At 43.0% G+C, this 16,236-nt stretch overlaps 1 protein-coding gene across 3 annotated transcripts in view; it reads right to left on the reverse strand.

Moving 5' to 3' along the window:
* Positions 1-528: 528 nt before the first annotated feature.
* The window catches only part of NTF3 (neurotrophin 3), a 73,214-nt gene continuing 57,506 nt past the window's right edge, over positions 529-16,236 (reverse strand). For 2 of the 3 annotated variants that reach the window (XM_083181604.1, XM_083181602.1), the window contains exon 2: positions 529-2,206. In XM_083181604.1, coding sequence (XP_083037730.1) covers positions 1,406-2,185 — 780 coding nt within the window. In that variant the 5' untranslated portion in view covers positions 2,186-2,206 and the 3' untranslated portion in view covers positions 529-1,405. The remainder of the gene's footprint in view (positions 2,207-16,236) is intronic. The other variant, XM_083181603.1, reaches the window with a different exon arrangement.

Here is a 16,236-nt window from a genome sequence, read left to right on the forward strand (position 1 = left end):
AGATATGAAGTGCAAGGTCTTGGAGGTCTACAGCAATGAGAGAACTTTATTCATAGGAAAAAGCAATCCAGGGGGCATAGATGTTTTAATAGAGGCCGGGGTATTATGCGGCCTGTAAAGTACTTGAGGGGGTGTAAAAGGGAGTACAACTTTTTTTTTTGTACATTCATTATTGCACTTAATAAGATACAGTTGTGGTCATTTGTTCTTTACACCCATAATTGTGCTGCCTTGAGTCTATACATACAGGGCATTTTTGACCAGCATGTATGGATAACGATGATGGGGAAAATTGCTGGGCTGAAAACCTTTTTTTCACCCTTTTTAAGCAATTTTCCCTAGGGTGGACTACTTTCTATAGCAGGAGTCTATAGAAAGCCGTCTACTCCGCCGCTCATCTGCTGGTAATACCAGCAGATGAGCGGCCAGGCCATCGTTGATGCAAGAGCGAGCATCAGTGCTCACCACTCATCGCTACCCCATACACCCTGGGCGGCTTTGGAGCTGAAAGCCGCTTAAGTGAGAAACCTTAGCGGCTTTCAGCTCAAAGTCGCCCAGTGTGTATGGGCCTTACACTGGAAAGTCTTTCTATATAGGTTCAAGTTATGCTATACCTTGTTTTCCAGTACAGTATGACATTTTAAGATCTACATCTCTATGAAAAATAAATGAATACAGGTATCCTCTTAGTAAAGTGGCAGTGTTACCGTTTATTTTTGGCTAAAAAAAAATTCAAAAATATATACTGTTAATTGTTATCCCCCACCCCCTCCCCTCCAAGGTAGTTTAAATGAGGTTGGCAGTAACACATGACCCACTGTATAGCAAATTGGGTAGAAATTAATATCTAATTCGAGCTAATATGTAGGGCTTTAGAAATGTCTGAAACAGAAAAAAAAATGAGACAAAACAAGTTTTATATATACAAAAGAAAAAAAAGTAATTTATAACCTCACTTAGATCTTATTTTATCATTTGTTTGAAATGGAACATGTTTTTTTAAATATTATTTTTTTCATTATCGAGGTAAAATATACTGTAATTGAATATAATGTGCATACAATTTATACATCTCTTATCTTATATAGTCGGATTTGAAAAGTCTACTTAAAAACAGTCACTGGCATTAAAATACTGTAAGAGAAATACTGATGTATAGATTTGGTTTGATAGGGCCATAGATACTGCTTGCAGTAGATTCGGATGTATACTTTTTGGGGGGTTTTGAAATGCCCGGTAAAAGGCACAGACTTCTTCTTAGATCCATTTGGAAATAAAGCTTATATAAGTTTGCTGAAATTTAATAAATAAGAACATCTTATAATATATAAACAATATAAACATTTATATGCTACATGCATATTATATAATTTAAAATAATAATTTATATAGTGATGAGACAAAGCTATGTTCTTCCTATTTTTCTCGATAATGCGCACACACAAGATGTGTCTATCCTTATCCACCGCCACCCCACCATTTTATTGTTTTCTGAAGTCAATGCTCGAACATAAGTTTTGGATGTTCTACATTCAGAATTCCAGTGTTTGTCGTCAATCCCTCGGCAGCCACTTTTGGCGGGTTTTGCGTCTTTACATCTGGTTTCATAAAAATATTGCTTGACAGGCGAAATGCCAGTTTTAATTTCACCCAACACAGTTACTTGGTGACCCCGAATGTCAATTGCATTCGTCTTGTCTGTGACCCATAAACTTTCACTGTCACATACGGAATATTCTCCTCGGTGACTTCTGTGTTCCGCAAACCTTTTCCTCCTTGACGTTCTGTTGGATGAAGTAGAGTGTCCCACAAAATCATCCATTAGGTACAAAGGTGGAGGCTCCAAAGGAAGACTATCGCTCAAGAGCACACGCGGTGAGTTATAGCGTTTCTGTCTTTGCTGCTTAAACAGCTCGGCTTCTATTGAGATGACAGGCTGGAAATCGGACTTCCCACTGTCAACCATACCCAGGTCAACAATAATTTCTGCTTTCGGTACCGTACTTTGCTGGTCATCCTTGGTGTTGACCACTTGCTTGGCAATCTTATTTTTTAGAAGGTCGGCTTGCATGAGCTTAACGAATAGGGAATTCACTGAATTTTCTGGTAAATTCCTTTTATCCATGGTGGTAGCGTGGATGCCACAAAGATAAGGAAGAAACATCACACAGAACAGGATGGACATCACCTTATTCACCTGTAAGATCTGAAGAAGAAAACAAAACAAAAAATTAGAACCCAATTTAATATTTAAATTATACAAAAGTTTGACATTATTTCTCTGTTATATAACAATTAAAGCCATAATATTTATTTAAGAAAATTGATCACAAGCATTGAGGACGGCTATGTACAATCCCATTATTATGTTTGCAGCCTGCATTATGATATAACCAAGGTGAAAATAATTCCTTCTTTCAATTTGCCCTACTTTTGCCCTACAGTCAGTTACTGAGCATGATCTCCAGTGGGGGAGGAGAACTGTAAATGGTCTCATAAAGATGTGTTCAACTCATACAATGTGGATGCACACAGGATAGTAGGTGAGGCCAAGTGAGGGTATGTGAGAACAGTAGGTGAAGATAGGCAAGGATAGGTGAGTAATGGGGCATCTGTACCCAGAATGTCCCTGTGAAATCTTTCCAGGCATCAACAAGTATGTAAAATATTGTAACTGGTCAAAAGGTGATAGTCTAAAATACCAACAATATATTTGTTAAAAATGGACTGAAAACCCATTGTACATTAGGACAATTTTTTCATCAAGCTACACTGCAGGAAAATTGTCATCTTCAGATGGCATTAGCCTGCTGAAACCTGCCTCTTCCTTTTGGATCCCTCCGCCTTCTTCAACACTCGCAGGTCTCACACATGGCTGAAGGTCACGTATGGATGAAAACCGGTAGTGCAAATTTACAAGGAATAATTACACTTGTAGGGCTTTGTGGTTCTACTTATTTTGAGAGCCATTGCAATTAATGATAAATAGTTCCTGAAAAAATATCAGCCAATATAATAATTAATTTTGAACAAATAGGTTTGCATCTGGACAGCATTACACATTTTCAATTACAATGCTGCTTCCAAATGAGATTTAAATAAAATAAAAAAAAATCAATTGACCAACAATGGCGGTTTAAAATGTTGGTTTGCAAGGGCAAGAATCCACTAGCCACCAGAATTTATGAATGCCACATTTTGCAGCGACTAAAGTAAAGTAGTAATGTATACACGCTGTCCTTGTTACATAGAGGGACACATGCATGAAGAATGTTCTGTTGGTATATTGGACACACATTTCCCAATATTATGTTGTTACTTTTTACTTGAAAACAAAATGGGGTGGACAATAAAGACTGTGATATATTATTACTTCTTCTGCCTGGAAGAACAGGATGTTCATCATTTTTAAAGACGTTCTGGTCTAAGAGTCACATAGAACAAGAATATATCAACTTTATGTCCTACAGGAATGCCCCTTATGAATAGATGAGACGTTGGTGCAAGACCGCGTAATATCAAAGTCATTAAACTAAAGTAAAATAATAATACATTAATCAAGAATTATAATTTGTGGTTAATCTAGAGAACACATATGTTTCAATTAAATGACACATTGCTGACCTCTGATTAATGGGGCCAAAACATCTGCAATTAATTGTGACAAATCCCTGTTTCAAAGATAGCTGGGATGAGTTACAGTATCTGCAACATTTAATATTTTGGAATGATCTTCAGACAAATAACCAATTCCAAGAGCCCGCCAATCAGCGGATCGTATCTCTTACAGGCGGATCAGAATCTGTATCCGCAGAATGGTGAATAGGTCCATAAATGTATGGGCTACATTAGACAGAACGTTATATATTATATTGAGATTAGTTAACTTGTGTTTTCTTTTTTTCATCCTATATCTTCTAGGCCTGAAAAAAAGTATCAAAATGTTTCCATTTCTTTTGGTAAAGGACACACCCTGCACCATTATACAGTAGATTATTGTAGGTCATTGAATAAACTATACATTCAACCATTTGCACCCAAATTCAACTAAGACAGGAAAAGACAGCAAACAAACTGAAAACTTAAAAGTATAATCTTCTGGAAATTTGAAAATCACTACTGAGATATTTCCGAATTTGGGAGTAGTTATCTCCTTTACCATTACTTATATATTCCATAGTGCTAGAAATGTATGCTAGCTGTTTTCAATTTGTAAAGACATTTAAAATGATTGTGACAAAACTTTATAATATATGGCAGATACTAATAGAACGTTTCCATCAGAGGCCAACAATAACTAGTGGAGTAAGTGATGTATTGACATCTATCAAAACTAAATCCTGGTACACACCAGAACGATGCAGGTCGTGAGCAGATCGTAAGACAATCATACGATCTGCTCTCGATCTGTTGGAGCACACAATCTGCTCACGACCTGCACATGATCTGAATCTGATCCAATCTCAACCTGTACTCAGCTGAATGGTCATTTCCAGATCCTACCTGCTGCAGGTAGGATCTGTGAAACGACCAAACGACCCGCGGGGCCACGCATTGGATCGGAATTGGACCAGAAATGGCTCAAAACATGCCCAATTTACATACAATTGGTCGAGATTGTATCTTAATTGGGTGTTTTGAGGCCAAATGGAGTGTACCCTACATTACAGTCAGGGGCATAGTCTGAAGTTCAAGTGAATAGATTTACATATTGCCAAATTAGTGCCCTTCATTTCATGCTCTACAGTAGTACCGATTTCATTTTATGAACTATAGTAGTCGTCTCTCGGTGAGCAGCACACCATAACATAAATAAATTCCGGTGCCCTCCTAGGTACTCCAGGCAAGGAGTCCAACACACTCCAGACGATGGCGGCACTCGGTCAATAAAAAGATCAGGAAACGGCTATACAGTCAATGTTTCGAAGTTTATTGGCACTTCTTCATCAAGACTGATGAAGAAGTGCCATTAAACTTCGAAACGTTGACTGTATAGCTGTTTCCTGATCTTTTTATTGACTGAGTGCCGCCATCGTCTGGAGTGAACTATAGTAGTGGTACAAATAATATGATGCCCCCATAGTATTGACCAAGTTCACATTATACTGTGTGGCCCCTAGTTCATATTATGTAAAATTTAAGTTCCCCAATTTATCAATATGCCACATTGTACTGACGCCAGTAAACATGGTATACATTGCCCCCAGTTCACATTATGCCGCACAGAGCTTAGCAGGCAATTCTGAAACCTGATATATAGTTTTATGACATTAGATGCAGTTGCGTCTGCCCCAGAGTAGGCCATCTGGGCATTACAGCAATGGCATCCTTGCACCCACTGTAGTAACTATGCCCTTTTCTTAAAGCAGATGTTTTACGTCATAGTTATGAGTTGATTTGTTGACACTTTATCTCTCTCTACTTTATTTCACTCCACATGGACAATTAAGTACTGTTGAATACAGATAAATTTCTCTTTTTATAAGCAAGAACAAAACCAGATTAGTGTTTGACTGTGAACATAACAGCTGTTATTAGTTGTGTCGGGATTCTCCAAATGTACATGGCCCTTATTCACATATTAAGCAGCATTTAGATTCTTGTTTTCAATTTAATTTGCCCTTTGCATTGCTTTGGATATATATATATATAAAAAAAAAGAGAAACATTAGCTGATTTATTGAATGTCAACAATTATCGCAACTTCAATGACTGAGATAACATGTGACATTGTAGTTCTGAATCCACTCAGCTTCCCCAAGGAGCAAAATCTTAATATAGTAACCCAGCATGTGCAGATAGGAAGATTTAGCAAACACTCTGGTTCAAATCAGAATACACAATTCTCTCCCCTACATTGTCCTCAGCTGAACTGAGGTTATTCTGTGAAGGTTTTGCCGGTGGAGTACAGAGCTAATTGAAGGCTTCAGTAATTAGGTCCACAGGATGTTCTTGGGCTTGTTTAGTAAAAATGGTAATTGAAGCCTGATAATCACAGATACTCTAGACTTCCTTATGAGGCTGTGACTGTCCACAGCAACAAGATGCCGGGCAGCCAGTGGTGTAACAACAGCCACGCAGCCCCCATGGTCACTGGGAGGAACTGAGTAAGTGTGGGTGCGGGGTTATTGATGCACTGCACTACTGCTGGGACCAAACTTACCCTCTGCTTGCCGCCGCCAAAGCCGCCGCCAGGACCCGCAGATATACTTGTCTGCGGTCCTGGCTCTTCTTCTGGTTGGCTCCTGCTAATGAAAAATAGCCCACACAAAATGTCCGCCCCCTTAAAGAAGAGACTTTTTGAAGATGCTAGAGGAGGCGACGGTCTCCTCTAGCATCCTCAAAAACGGTCTGCTGTTAGGGGCAGACATTTTGTGAGGGTCATTTTCATTAGCAGTAGCCAGTCAGGAGGAGCACCGGGACCGCAGACAAGTAGATCTGCGGGTCCTGGAAACAGACGCGGCGGCGGCAAGCAGCAGAGTAAGGCAGGGTTGGGGGGGTTTAGGGCAGGCTATATTTTACCGGTGGAGGGGGAGGAATGCTTTATGTTCCATGGGGCGGTCTTTATTTTATGGGAAGGGGGGCGCTGCCGAAATTTCCGGTGGGGGTGCTCATTTTATAGTTACGCCACTGAGGGCAGCCAACTGGCAGACTGCGGGGACACTAGTCCTGGGCCTAGACAGAAAGGGAGCCCTGGACTGGAGTATATACAGTATAATATGTCTCACCAGGCATTCCAGGTGTCCGAGAAAGGGAAGGGTGACCCTGCCTCTTTTGTCAGTCCCGGGCACCCCAATTTATGATGGCAGCTCTTAAAAGATTCTTTTTTTTTCAAAACCTTCCTAAATTTTGCAGCCCCAGGCTAGGATAATTTTTCATCTTTATTTACTATTGATGTGCCATGATAAAAGTAACTTGTATTATCAAGTAAGTTATTTATTAGTAATTTTTAATATTAACCCTAAAAATATGTTATATTTAGTGGCAAAGCACATTTTCAGATTACAACCACAGTTGCCAGATCATCCCCTTTAATAAGCACACATTTGAATTACACAGGTTCTTGACTACTTTTCAAATTTTTCAAATGTAATGACAGTTGGTATGGTTGGGAGGTGACAGAGTTCAAAAGTTCATACCAACTGTCATTACATTTGAAAAATTTGAAAAGTAGCCAAGAACCTGTGTAATTTATAATTTATATTTTGGGCTTATTAAAGGGATGATCTGGCAACCCTGATTACAACATAGATTCTGATATGGGCAACCAATTATAAATTAGGAAAACAGTGTAATTTATTGACAAAGTTGTCTACTCCATCTGTACGACATAGCGGGATTAGGTAAACATTGTAGGCGCCTTATGTGAAGTCACGAATATTTCTGACCCTAATGAAATTTATAAAAATTATCTGTTATGATTATAAACTTCAGATTAGTAAAGAACATCATAACTCATATAAAAGACAATTCAAATCGAGTGATGCATGTTTTTATCGTTCATTTCCGAGCAAGAGGTCAGTCTCGTATTCTAAATCTATGTTACTTTTAAAATGAATTATATTTGAGCTTTTTGAAGCTTTGCTGTGTTTTCAGTATTGTAAGAATGGATATAACATAATATTAGGCCCCATACACACCAGAACGACCAGGATCGTCTAACGATCGGCTACCGATTTGGCGTGCACTTTCCTGGTGCGCTCTCCCGCTGCCGGTAAACGACTAGGGAACGATCATGTTCCCTGGTGCACACGATTAGCTAACGATCCGACATCGGTAACGATGGTCGTACGACCGTCGGATGTGCGGATCGTTAGTAAATCGCGAGTACAGTGGTACAGTCGTTTTTAAAATGTTAATAAGGGGCAGGGCTAGCATAGTGGGGCAAGGGGGAAGGAAAAAAGAAAACAAAGAATATGGGCTGGGCTAGCAGAGGGGGTACAAAGACTAGGGGCCATTTTGCAGGACCTCATTTCTGCTTTGTGACTAGTGAGGCTTGGTGTATACCTGCTGAACGCTGCACATTGCTATTTTTGGCTGCTTTGTTTTTGCTTTGCACTACAAAGTTTGCTTTTTGCTTTTCCCATACTGCTATTTGCGTTATGGATTCTGCCCAGCAAGATTTCCTGCTTTCCTACGCTGTGCTCAGGGTGAGGAGGATGAGGGCCCAGCGCAGGAAGGCTCGATCTTGCTGGACCAAGCAGTGGCTCCTGGGCCGACAGGCGCGGTCTCATATGCCCCTGCTGATGGAGATTCGCGAGAATAATCCCCAGGATTATCGGAATTTCCTTCGCATGGACGATGAGACCTTCCAGGAGCTGCTGCGTCTGGTCACCCCCCACATCCAGAAGCAGGATACCAAGTACCGGATGGCTATCCCTGCTGAGGACCGGCTGGTGGTGACCCTCCGTTTCTTGGCTACAGGACGATCGCTGGCGGACCTAAAGTTTGGATCCATCATTTCCCCGCAAGCGTTGGGACTCATCATCCCGGAGACCTGTAAAGCCATCGTGAAGGTCCTGCAGCATCAGTATTGCAAGGTAAGTAAAAATGTACTAGACACGTGTAGTGAAAATAACTGTTTTTTTATTAAATAAGTAAAAGACTGCAATATTTTTTTACAAATGTACTGAGGTAGAGACAATTTTTTGTTGTAGAAATATAAAAAAGGTACAAAAACAGTATTGCTACTATTACAGCTCTGTCCTGGCATGAGGTAGAGAAAAGTAAATTTTTTTGAAAAAAATGCACTTTTTGGCTACATCACGTGTTGCATAGTGCAGATGCAATGGTCCCGGCACCATTGATGTGCACTATGCACCACGTGAAGCTTTGAGGCATCTGCAATGCTGCACCCTGCATGCAGCAATGGTGACATCACGAATAAAATATTAGCAAAGTGCCCAAAAAAGTATAATACTGAACATACAACCAAACAGAAGTCACCTTGCCATGCGGTCACAGGTAGCATTGCAGATGCTGCATGTAGCACAGATCATAAAAACACCCTCATGCATCTGTGGTGCATAGAACAGAAGCAATAGTCCCGGCCCCATTGCTCTGAACTATGCACCACAGCTGCAGGAAGGTGTTTTCAGTATTTGTGCAACAAGCAGCATCTGCAATACTGCACCCTGCATGCAGCAATGGTGACATCACAGATAAAATATTAGCAAAGTGCCCAAAAAAGTATAATACTGAACATACAACCAAACAGAAGTCACCTTGCCATGCGGTCACAGGTAGCATTGCAGATGCTGCATGTAGCACAGATCATAAAAACACCCTCATGCATCTGTGGTGCATAGAACAGAAGCAATAGTCCCGGCCCCATTGCTCTGAACTATGCACCACAGCTGCAGGAAGGTGTTTTCAGTATTTGTGCAACAAGCAGCATCTGCAATACTGCACCCTGCATGCAGCAATGGTGACATCACAGATAAAATATTAGCAAAGTGCCCAAAAAAGTATAATACTGAACATACAACCAAACAGAAGTCACCTTGCCATGCGGTCACAGGTAGCATTGCAGATGCTGCATGTAGCACAGATCATAAAAACACCCTCATGCATCTGTGGTGCATAGAACAGAAGCAATAGTCCCGGCCCCATTGCTCTGAACTATGCACCACAGCTGCAGGAAGGTGTTTTCAGTATTTGTGCAACAAGCAGCATCTGCAATACTGCACCCTGCATGCAGCAATGGTGACATCACAGATAAAATATTAGCAAAGTGCCCAAAAAAGTATAATACTGAACATACAACCAAACAGAAGTCACCTTGCCATGCGGTCACAGGTAGCATTGCAGATGCTGCATGTAGCACAGATCATAAAAACACCCTCATGCATCTGTGGTGCATAGAACAGAAGCAATAGTCCCGGCCCCATTGCTCTGAACTATGCACCACAGCTGCAGGAAGGTGTTTTCAGTATTTGTGCAACAAGCAGCATCTGCAATACTGCACCCTGCATGCAGCAATGGTGACATCACAGATAAAATATAAGCAAAGTGCCCAAAAAAGTATAATACTGAACATACAGCCAAACAAGAAGCTGCAACATGCAGCATCAGAAAAAATGCATAGCATCTTACGACAAATCCTGTAATAAAACAGGGGTGTCATCAGTCCCCGTACCCTCTTCCAGCAATGAAGAGTACAGATGGGTGTAGCGAGGAGGTGTGGTTGATATGCTAGAGGATTGTCCGCTAGTTGGTGTTGTTTCCTGCAACGAGGCAGGGATGGGCGATGTTAATTCGGTACTGGTGGATGGTGTATCTTCCCACGGTACAAGGCCGGCCAAATGCGTCTGAAATGACAAACGGCGAATGCGACCCATAAACACCAGCTCACTGCAGACACGTTCAAAAGCCATCTGTTGTGCGGGTTCCAATTGGCGTAAGCTCTCTGCCACATATTTCCCATATGTGTCAAAACGGTCTGGGGGCCTACGCAGCACCTCTTCAGCTCGCTGTAGCAATTCATCCTCTGGTTCATGGACCGGCTTACATCTTTTTTTTTTTCTTTTTTGGGTCGTTACCGGCGGTGTGGGTGTTTCTGGCACTCCGCTAAATGTACCTGAGGATACAGGGCCAGACTGTTCCAGGGGTGGGTTTGTGCAGATCTCTTTTTCTGTACTTGTGGTCTGTTGAAAAAAAAACACAAAGACATGTCAAACTAATGTTTTTTTTCTATTTCTTTTTCTCCCAGTTCCCCAACACCGTGCAAGAGTGGAAAGATATTGCTGCGGAATTTGAGGACACTTGGAATTTCCCTAATTGTGGAGGAGCTATTGACGGCAAACACGTGCGCATCAACCAGCCACCCCACAGTGGATCTTATTACTTTAATTATAAAGGGTACTTCAGCATAGTGCTGATGGCTGTGGTGAATGCCAATTATGAATTTATTTTTCTGGATGTCGGCAGGAATGGGCGAGCCTCAGATGGTGGAACTTTGAAGGACACAAAGTTCTACCACAGGCTCGTCTCCAACAGCATGCACTTGCCGACAGTCCAGGAAACCAAACATGGTCTGAATTTTGTGTTCGTGGCGGATGAGGCATTTGGACTTCATGAACACATCATGAAGCCATATGCCAAAAGGGGACTAGACCACGACAAAAGGGTCTTCAATTACAGGCTGTCCAGGGCACGGCGGCTTGTGGAAAGTGCGTTCGGTATCATGGCTAGCCGATTTCGCATTTTCCACACGGCCATAAACCTGCGCCTGGACAAAATAGATTGGGCCGTCATGGCGTGCTGTGTCCTGCACAATTTGTTGCGCCGGAAAGAAAGGCCCAATCGCCAAAGTGGACCAGCGCCTGATGAGGACCCAGAAGAGCCAAGGGAAGTAGCCCCAATCTCATCCCTGCAAACGCCGGCACTGCAGTATCGAGGGAGTGCGCGTGCCAAACAGGTCAGGGATGAGTACAAGGCCTACTTCAATGGAGTGGGTGCTGTCCCTTGGCAGGAGGACCACATATAATTGGCCGGCAAATGAATTTAAAGTGGAGACAAAAAACTGAAAAAACTTGTGTAATCAGTGGGATGGTACTTACCGATAAGGCCTGTGAACTTTCATCCTGTACTGGCACCACGTCATCTGTTTCGCTCTCTACCATGAGGCAAAGCCCCGTCCTTGGTAACTCCTGGCTCAAGGTGAAGCAAATCAGGTCGTAGTACCAAAGGGACGTTTCATAGACATCTGCTGCTCCTGCCCCTGATTTTTTGGACGCCTGTATCTTTTTGTGTTCCTTGAGGAACACAGTCCGCAGGTTTTGGATTTTCTTTTTGACCCATTCGGAGTTGGCATCTGGGTTGTGACTGCGGCTGAACTGGACAAGGTCCTCCAGGGCTTGACTGCGCTTTACTTTATTGCTGTAGTCCTTTGATTTGGTTTTCCAAAGGCACTCATGTTCCCTGTATTGTTCGATGAATGCCTCAATGAACTCTCTTTCTTTTTGTATGGCTTGTGACATGTCTGCCCAAAAAAAAAATATTTAACAATAAATATACATTCACACAATGAAGGAAAATTAAATGTATTATTATTTCTTAAAAGGACATTAGGAAGACAGTACAGTTGGGGTGGGCTGCTGTGTCCTAATTAGCAGGCCAGTGGATACACAGTACAGGTGGGGTGGGCTGCTGTGTCCTAATTAGCAGGCCAGTGGATACACAGTACAGGTGGGGTGGGCTGCTGTGTCCTAATTAGCAGGCCAGTGGATACACAGTACAGGTGGGGTGGGCTGCTGTGTCCTAATTAGCAGGCCAGTGGATACACAGTACAGGTGGGGTGGGCTGCTGTGTCCTAATTAGCAGGCCAGTGGATACACAGTACAGGTGGGGTGGGCTGCTGTGTCCTAATTAGCAGGCCAGTGGATACACAGTACAGGTGGGGTGGGCTGCTGTGTCCTAATTAGCAGGCCAGTGGATACACATTACAGGTGGGGTGGCCTGCGGCGGCCTGTTTACATTGCTGCGCCTGGCACACTGTGCAACCTGCGGTGGGGCACCATTGGTGGACAGTGGGGACACATACAGGTGGGGTGGGCTGTGCTGTGACCAACAAACAGTGGTGGGCAGTGGGGACACATTACAGGTGGGCACCATTGGTGGACAGTGGGGAAGGGCTTTTGTAGAGGGCTGCGTGCAGTTCACATACCTGTTTTTTGTTTTGGCAGCTTCCCACGCCGAGAACCTCCGTAGCTGTGCTGTCTGCGGCATCCACGAGGCAAAATGGCTGCGGTGGGAGTGTCTTTATAAACAAGCCGGATTGGAACGACGGTCCGTACGACGGGAGCACACACAATGTGCTTCAGATGTGCATACAATCAGCACCCGACCTGCGGTCGGATTGGAGATTCTGCTGCAGGAGGCAAAATCTCCAATGCGACACACGACGTGACGGGAGCGCGCATCCCGTCGCAAACGATCCTGATTGTGAGTGAAAAACGAACGATTGACCCACAATGCATGCACAACCGTCGTTACAACGGTCGAAATTAGCCCTAATCGTGAGCTAATCTTTCTGGTGTGTATGGGGCCTTAGAATAAAAACAATTTACAATACATTATTACACCACGTGGCGCCTGTTTTACTTGTAATGTCAACATTCCGTATTAGTCTTCAATGAGCCAGGAGCCGCCACTTGTCTTCAAAGTGGTCGGATGCTGCTGTTACTTAAGCCCCTTGCATCAGATTTATGTTTTAAGATGAATATTAAACATATTATGTAACATTATGTAATATGATGAATACTCAATATCTATAATTATTCCTCTGGTGCCTGATCGGTAATCATCGTGATCATCACCATCACTTTTACAGGTGAGTGAAATAAATTGGCAATGTTATCTGTCGATTGAATTTTGGCATATTTCATCTCTACAAATTGGTTGGAGGGAATGCAATGGTTTGACCATAAAACAGTTTAGAGCAATAGTTACAGATTGAAAACCCCCAAATCTCTATGGAACATTTCAAACAGCCTGTGCTTCAAGGGGAAAAGGGTACTGGGTTGTGAGGGAAGAGGGGTGCTGTGCTTTGAGAGGAGAGGGGTGCTGCACTGTGAGAGAAGAGGGGTGCTGCACTGTGAGAGGAGAGGGGGCTGCATTGTGAGAGGAGAGGGTGGTGCTGCATTGTGAGAGGGGAGGGGTTATTTAATGTGAGAGGAGAGTGGTTCTGCACTGTGAGAGGAGAGGGGTTCTGCACTGTAAGAGGAGAGGGAGCTGTGCAAGGAAAGGGGTGCTGCACTGTGAGAAGAGAGGGGTGCTGCACTGTGAGAGAAGAGTTGTGCTGCACTGTCAGAGGTGAGGGGGCTGCACTGTGAGAGGAGAGGGTGGTGCTGTGTTGTGAGAGGAGAGGGGTTCTGCACTGTGAGAGGAGAGGGGTTCTGCACTGTGAGAGGAGAGGGTGCTGTGCAAAGGCAGGGGTGCTGCACTGTGAGAGGAGAGGGGTGCTGCACTATGAGAGGAGTGCTGCACTGTGAGAGGAGAAGGATACTGCGGTGTGAGAAGAGGGGGGTGCTGTGCTGTGAGATCAGAGGGTACGGTGCGAGGAGAGGGGTGCTGCACTGTGACAGGAGAGGGGTGCTGCACTGTGAGAGAAGTGGGTGCTGTACTGTGAGAGAAGAGGGTGCTGTGCTGTGAGAAATGAGAGGTTTGGTGGTGTGAGGGCAGAGGGTTACAGTGCTTTGCGGGGAGAGGTTTTCTGTTTGGTGAGGGGACAGAGGTGCTGTGCTGAGAGTGGTGCTGTACTCTGATGGGTGAAGAACACTGTGCTGGTGGTGGGACTATCTGCTAAGGAGTGACAGACAAATAAGTTAGGGGTGTTTGCAAGTACAGTAGGATATGTGTTCAGTGGGTTCATAGGTAGTATTCACAAGTCCATGTAGAGGTCATCTGAGTTCAGAAGATCTCTTGAACTAGGGTATGGCTGGTGCCAGTCTGCTTTCACAAAAGGATGGATAGGGGCAAAGTGGCCAGCCTGAACACAAGAAAAATCTGCATTCATGTTTGAGCACTGATACATCATTATACTTGAAGACTTGCTTCATTCAAATATGTCAATACCCTAATCAAGGTAGTAACAGAAAGACAGGAGGAGACACAGGTTGGCAGAAATGGTTGGCTATATGCTGTTTCTGGTGGGAGATACTATTACTTTTAGTTAGGCTGTTAGTCTCCGACCACTGTAGTTACGCATTCAGTGCGTTAAAGAAACATATGGAATAAAAAGTGGCAACACCCGCTACCATCCTCCAAATTACAGAACTACTGTAGTATGGAACTAATTTGCCCCTGAGGCTGACATTCTGCTGAGGCCCGTTTTATTCCATTCACTATAATTGTCACATATTCCCCTCTTTGTATATTACCCACTATCAGATTTTCATTTATTTTTTTTGCATCCGCTAGCCATCCATCGAATGAGTTCTCCTGCCTTCAGTCTCAACTGACTTTTATTTACGAGCGCTAGACCAAATACGGGGTGGGACATACCGCCCGGGACATCCCACCCACCACCCGCAGGCATCAGCCTGCCTGCGTTCCCAGCCCTGCCTTTCGAAGTGTGTACTAACTAATCAGGTCAGGAAAGGCGAAGGGTCCTGCATTTTGCCAGAAAATGATTTGCAGCACAACTTCTTCATATCTACATGAGGCAATCTCATTACGTTGGAGGCAACTATCTCTTGGTATTTTAGCAATCAGAAGTAAGACATTGGGGAATTCTTGGTCTCATCCGTCCCCTGACATGGAATCCTTCCAGAGTCAGAGTCACGGACATTAAACAGGCCCAGGTGGGATTTTATTTCCTGGAATAAACCCACCCAGGTAGGGAACAGGATGAGGATTTACACTTTCAAAATGAAAACTTATTTTATCAACTTGATTACCTCTACACATTGTAATACAACTAATGGGTTCAGTCTTAATAGCTGCGTTGGGTTCCCATGAGAAGTATATGGAGTGCTATTCATTGAATGTACAAAACACATTTTTATAGGGTTGTCTCGGTTTTCACTTTAAAGGAAAATAAAGTGGTAGGATAATAGTATTACTGTTTGCGGAGATCACTCATCTATTAAACTTCTAAGTGAGTAATGAGATTACCACCACCGTTTCCACTAACTAGGTGCCACAAATGGACATGTAATTAACGAGGTTACTGTTATAGAGACATTATATGGGGTTGGGGATAAAGAGAGAATTCAGTCTTAGGTTTCCACTTTTTGGAAAACAGCTTAAATCGAATGGAAATCTCATTATGGAATAATGAAGAGATATAAAATGAACAGAATACCAATATACTACTGAATATAAAGGTAAGGAGAAGGTTAGTCAGTAAGAAGCCTACACAAAGCCAGGGTGATACAGACTAGTGAATCGTATTACCGGGTTTTATTTATTTTGTTACTATATTATTTAATACAAAAGCAATCATATGCAGTAGACATTAACATAATCATGACGATGAACACTTTCAAATGAGAAATTCGAAATAATGTACATATCCAGGGGCACCGAGAGGGTTGTTGGGTAAGATTCTGGTTAGCTTACTGAGACACCGCCCCACTGAATCCCCCCCCCCCCATTGCCAATTCCCCTTGGTATCATGCAAGGGGACGTGTAACAAAAACACATCCCCTCTCGCATGCCTCCGCTGCAGGAGAAATTATTTGATGGTCAATGACCATTGAATGATGTTCTCCTGCTTTCGTAAATAGAAGT

The sequence above is a fragment of the Crinia signifera genome, chromosome 4 (genome assembly GCF_055691185.1).
Source record: "Crinia signifera chromosome 4, ASM5569118v1, whole genome shotgun sequence".
Classification (NCBI taxonomy): Eukaryota; Metazoa; Chordata; class Amphibia; order Anura; family Myobatrachidae; genus Crinia; species Crinia signifera.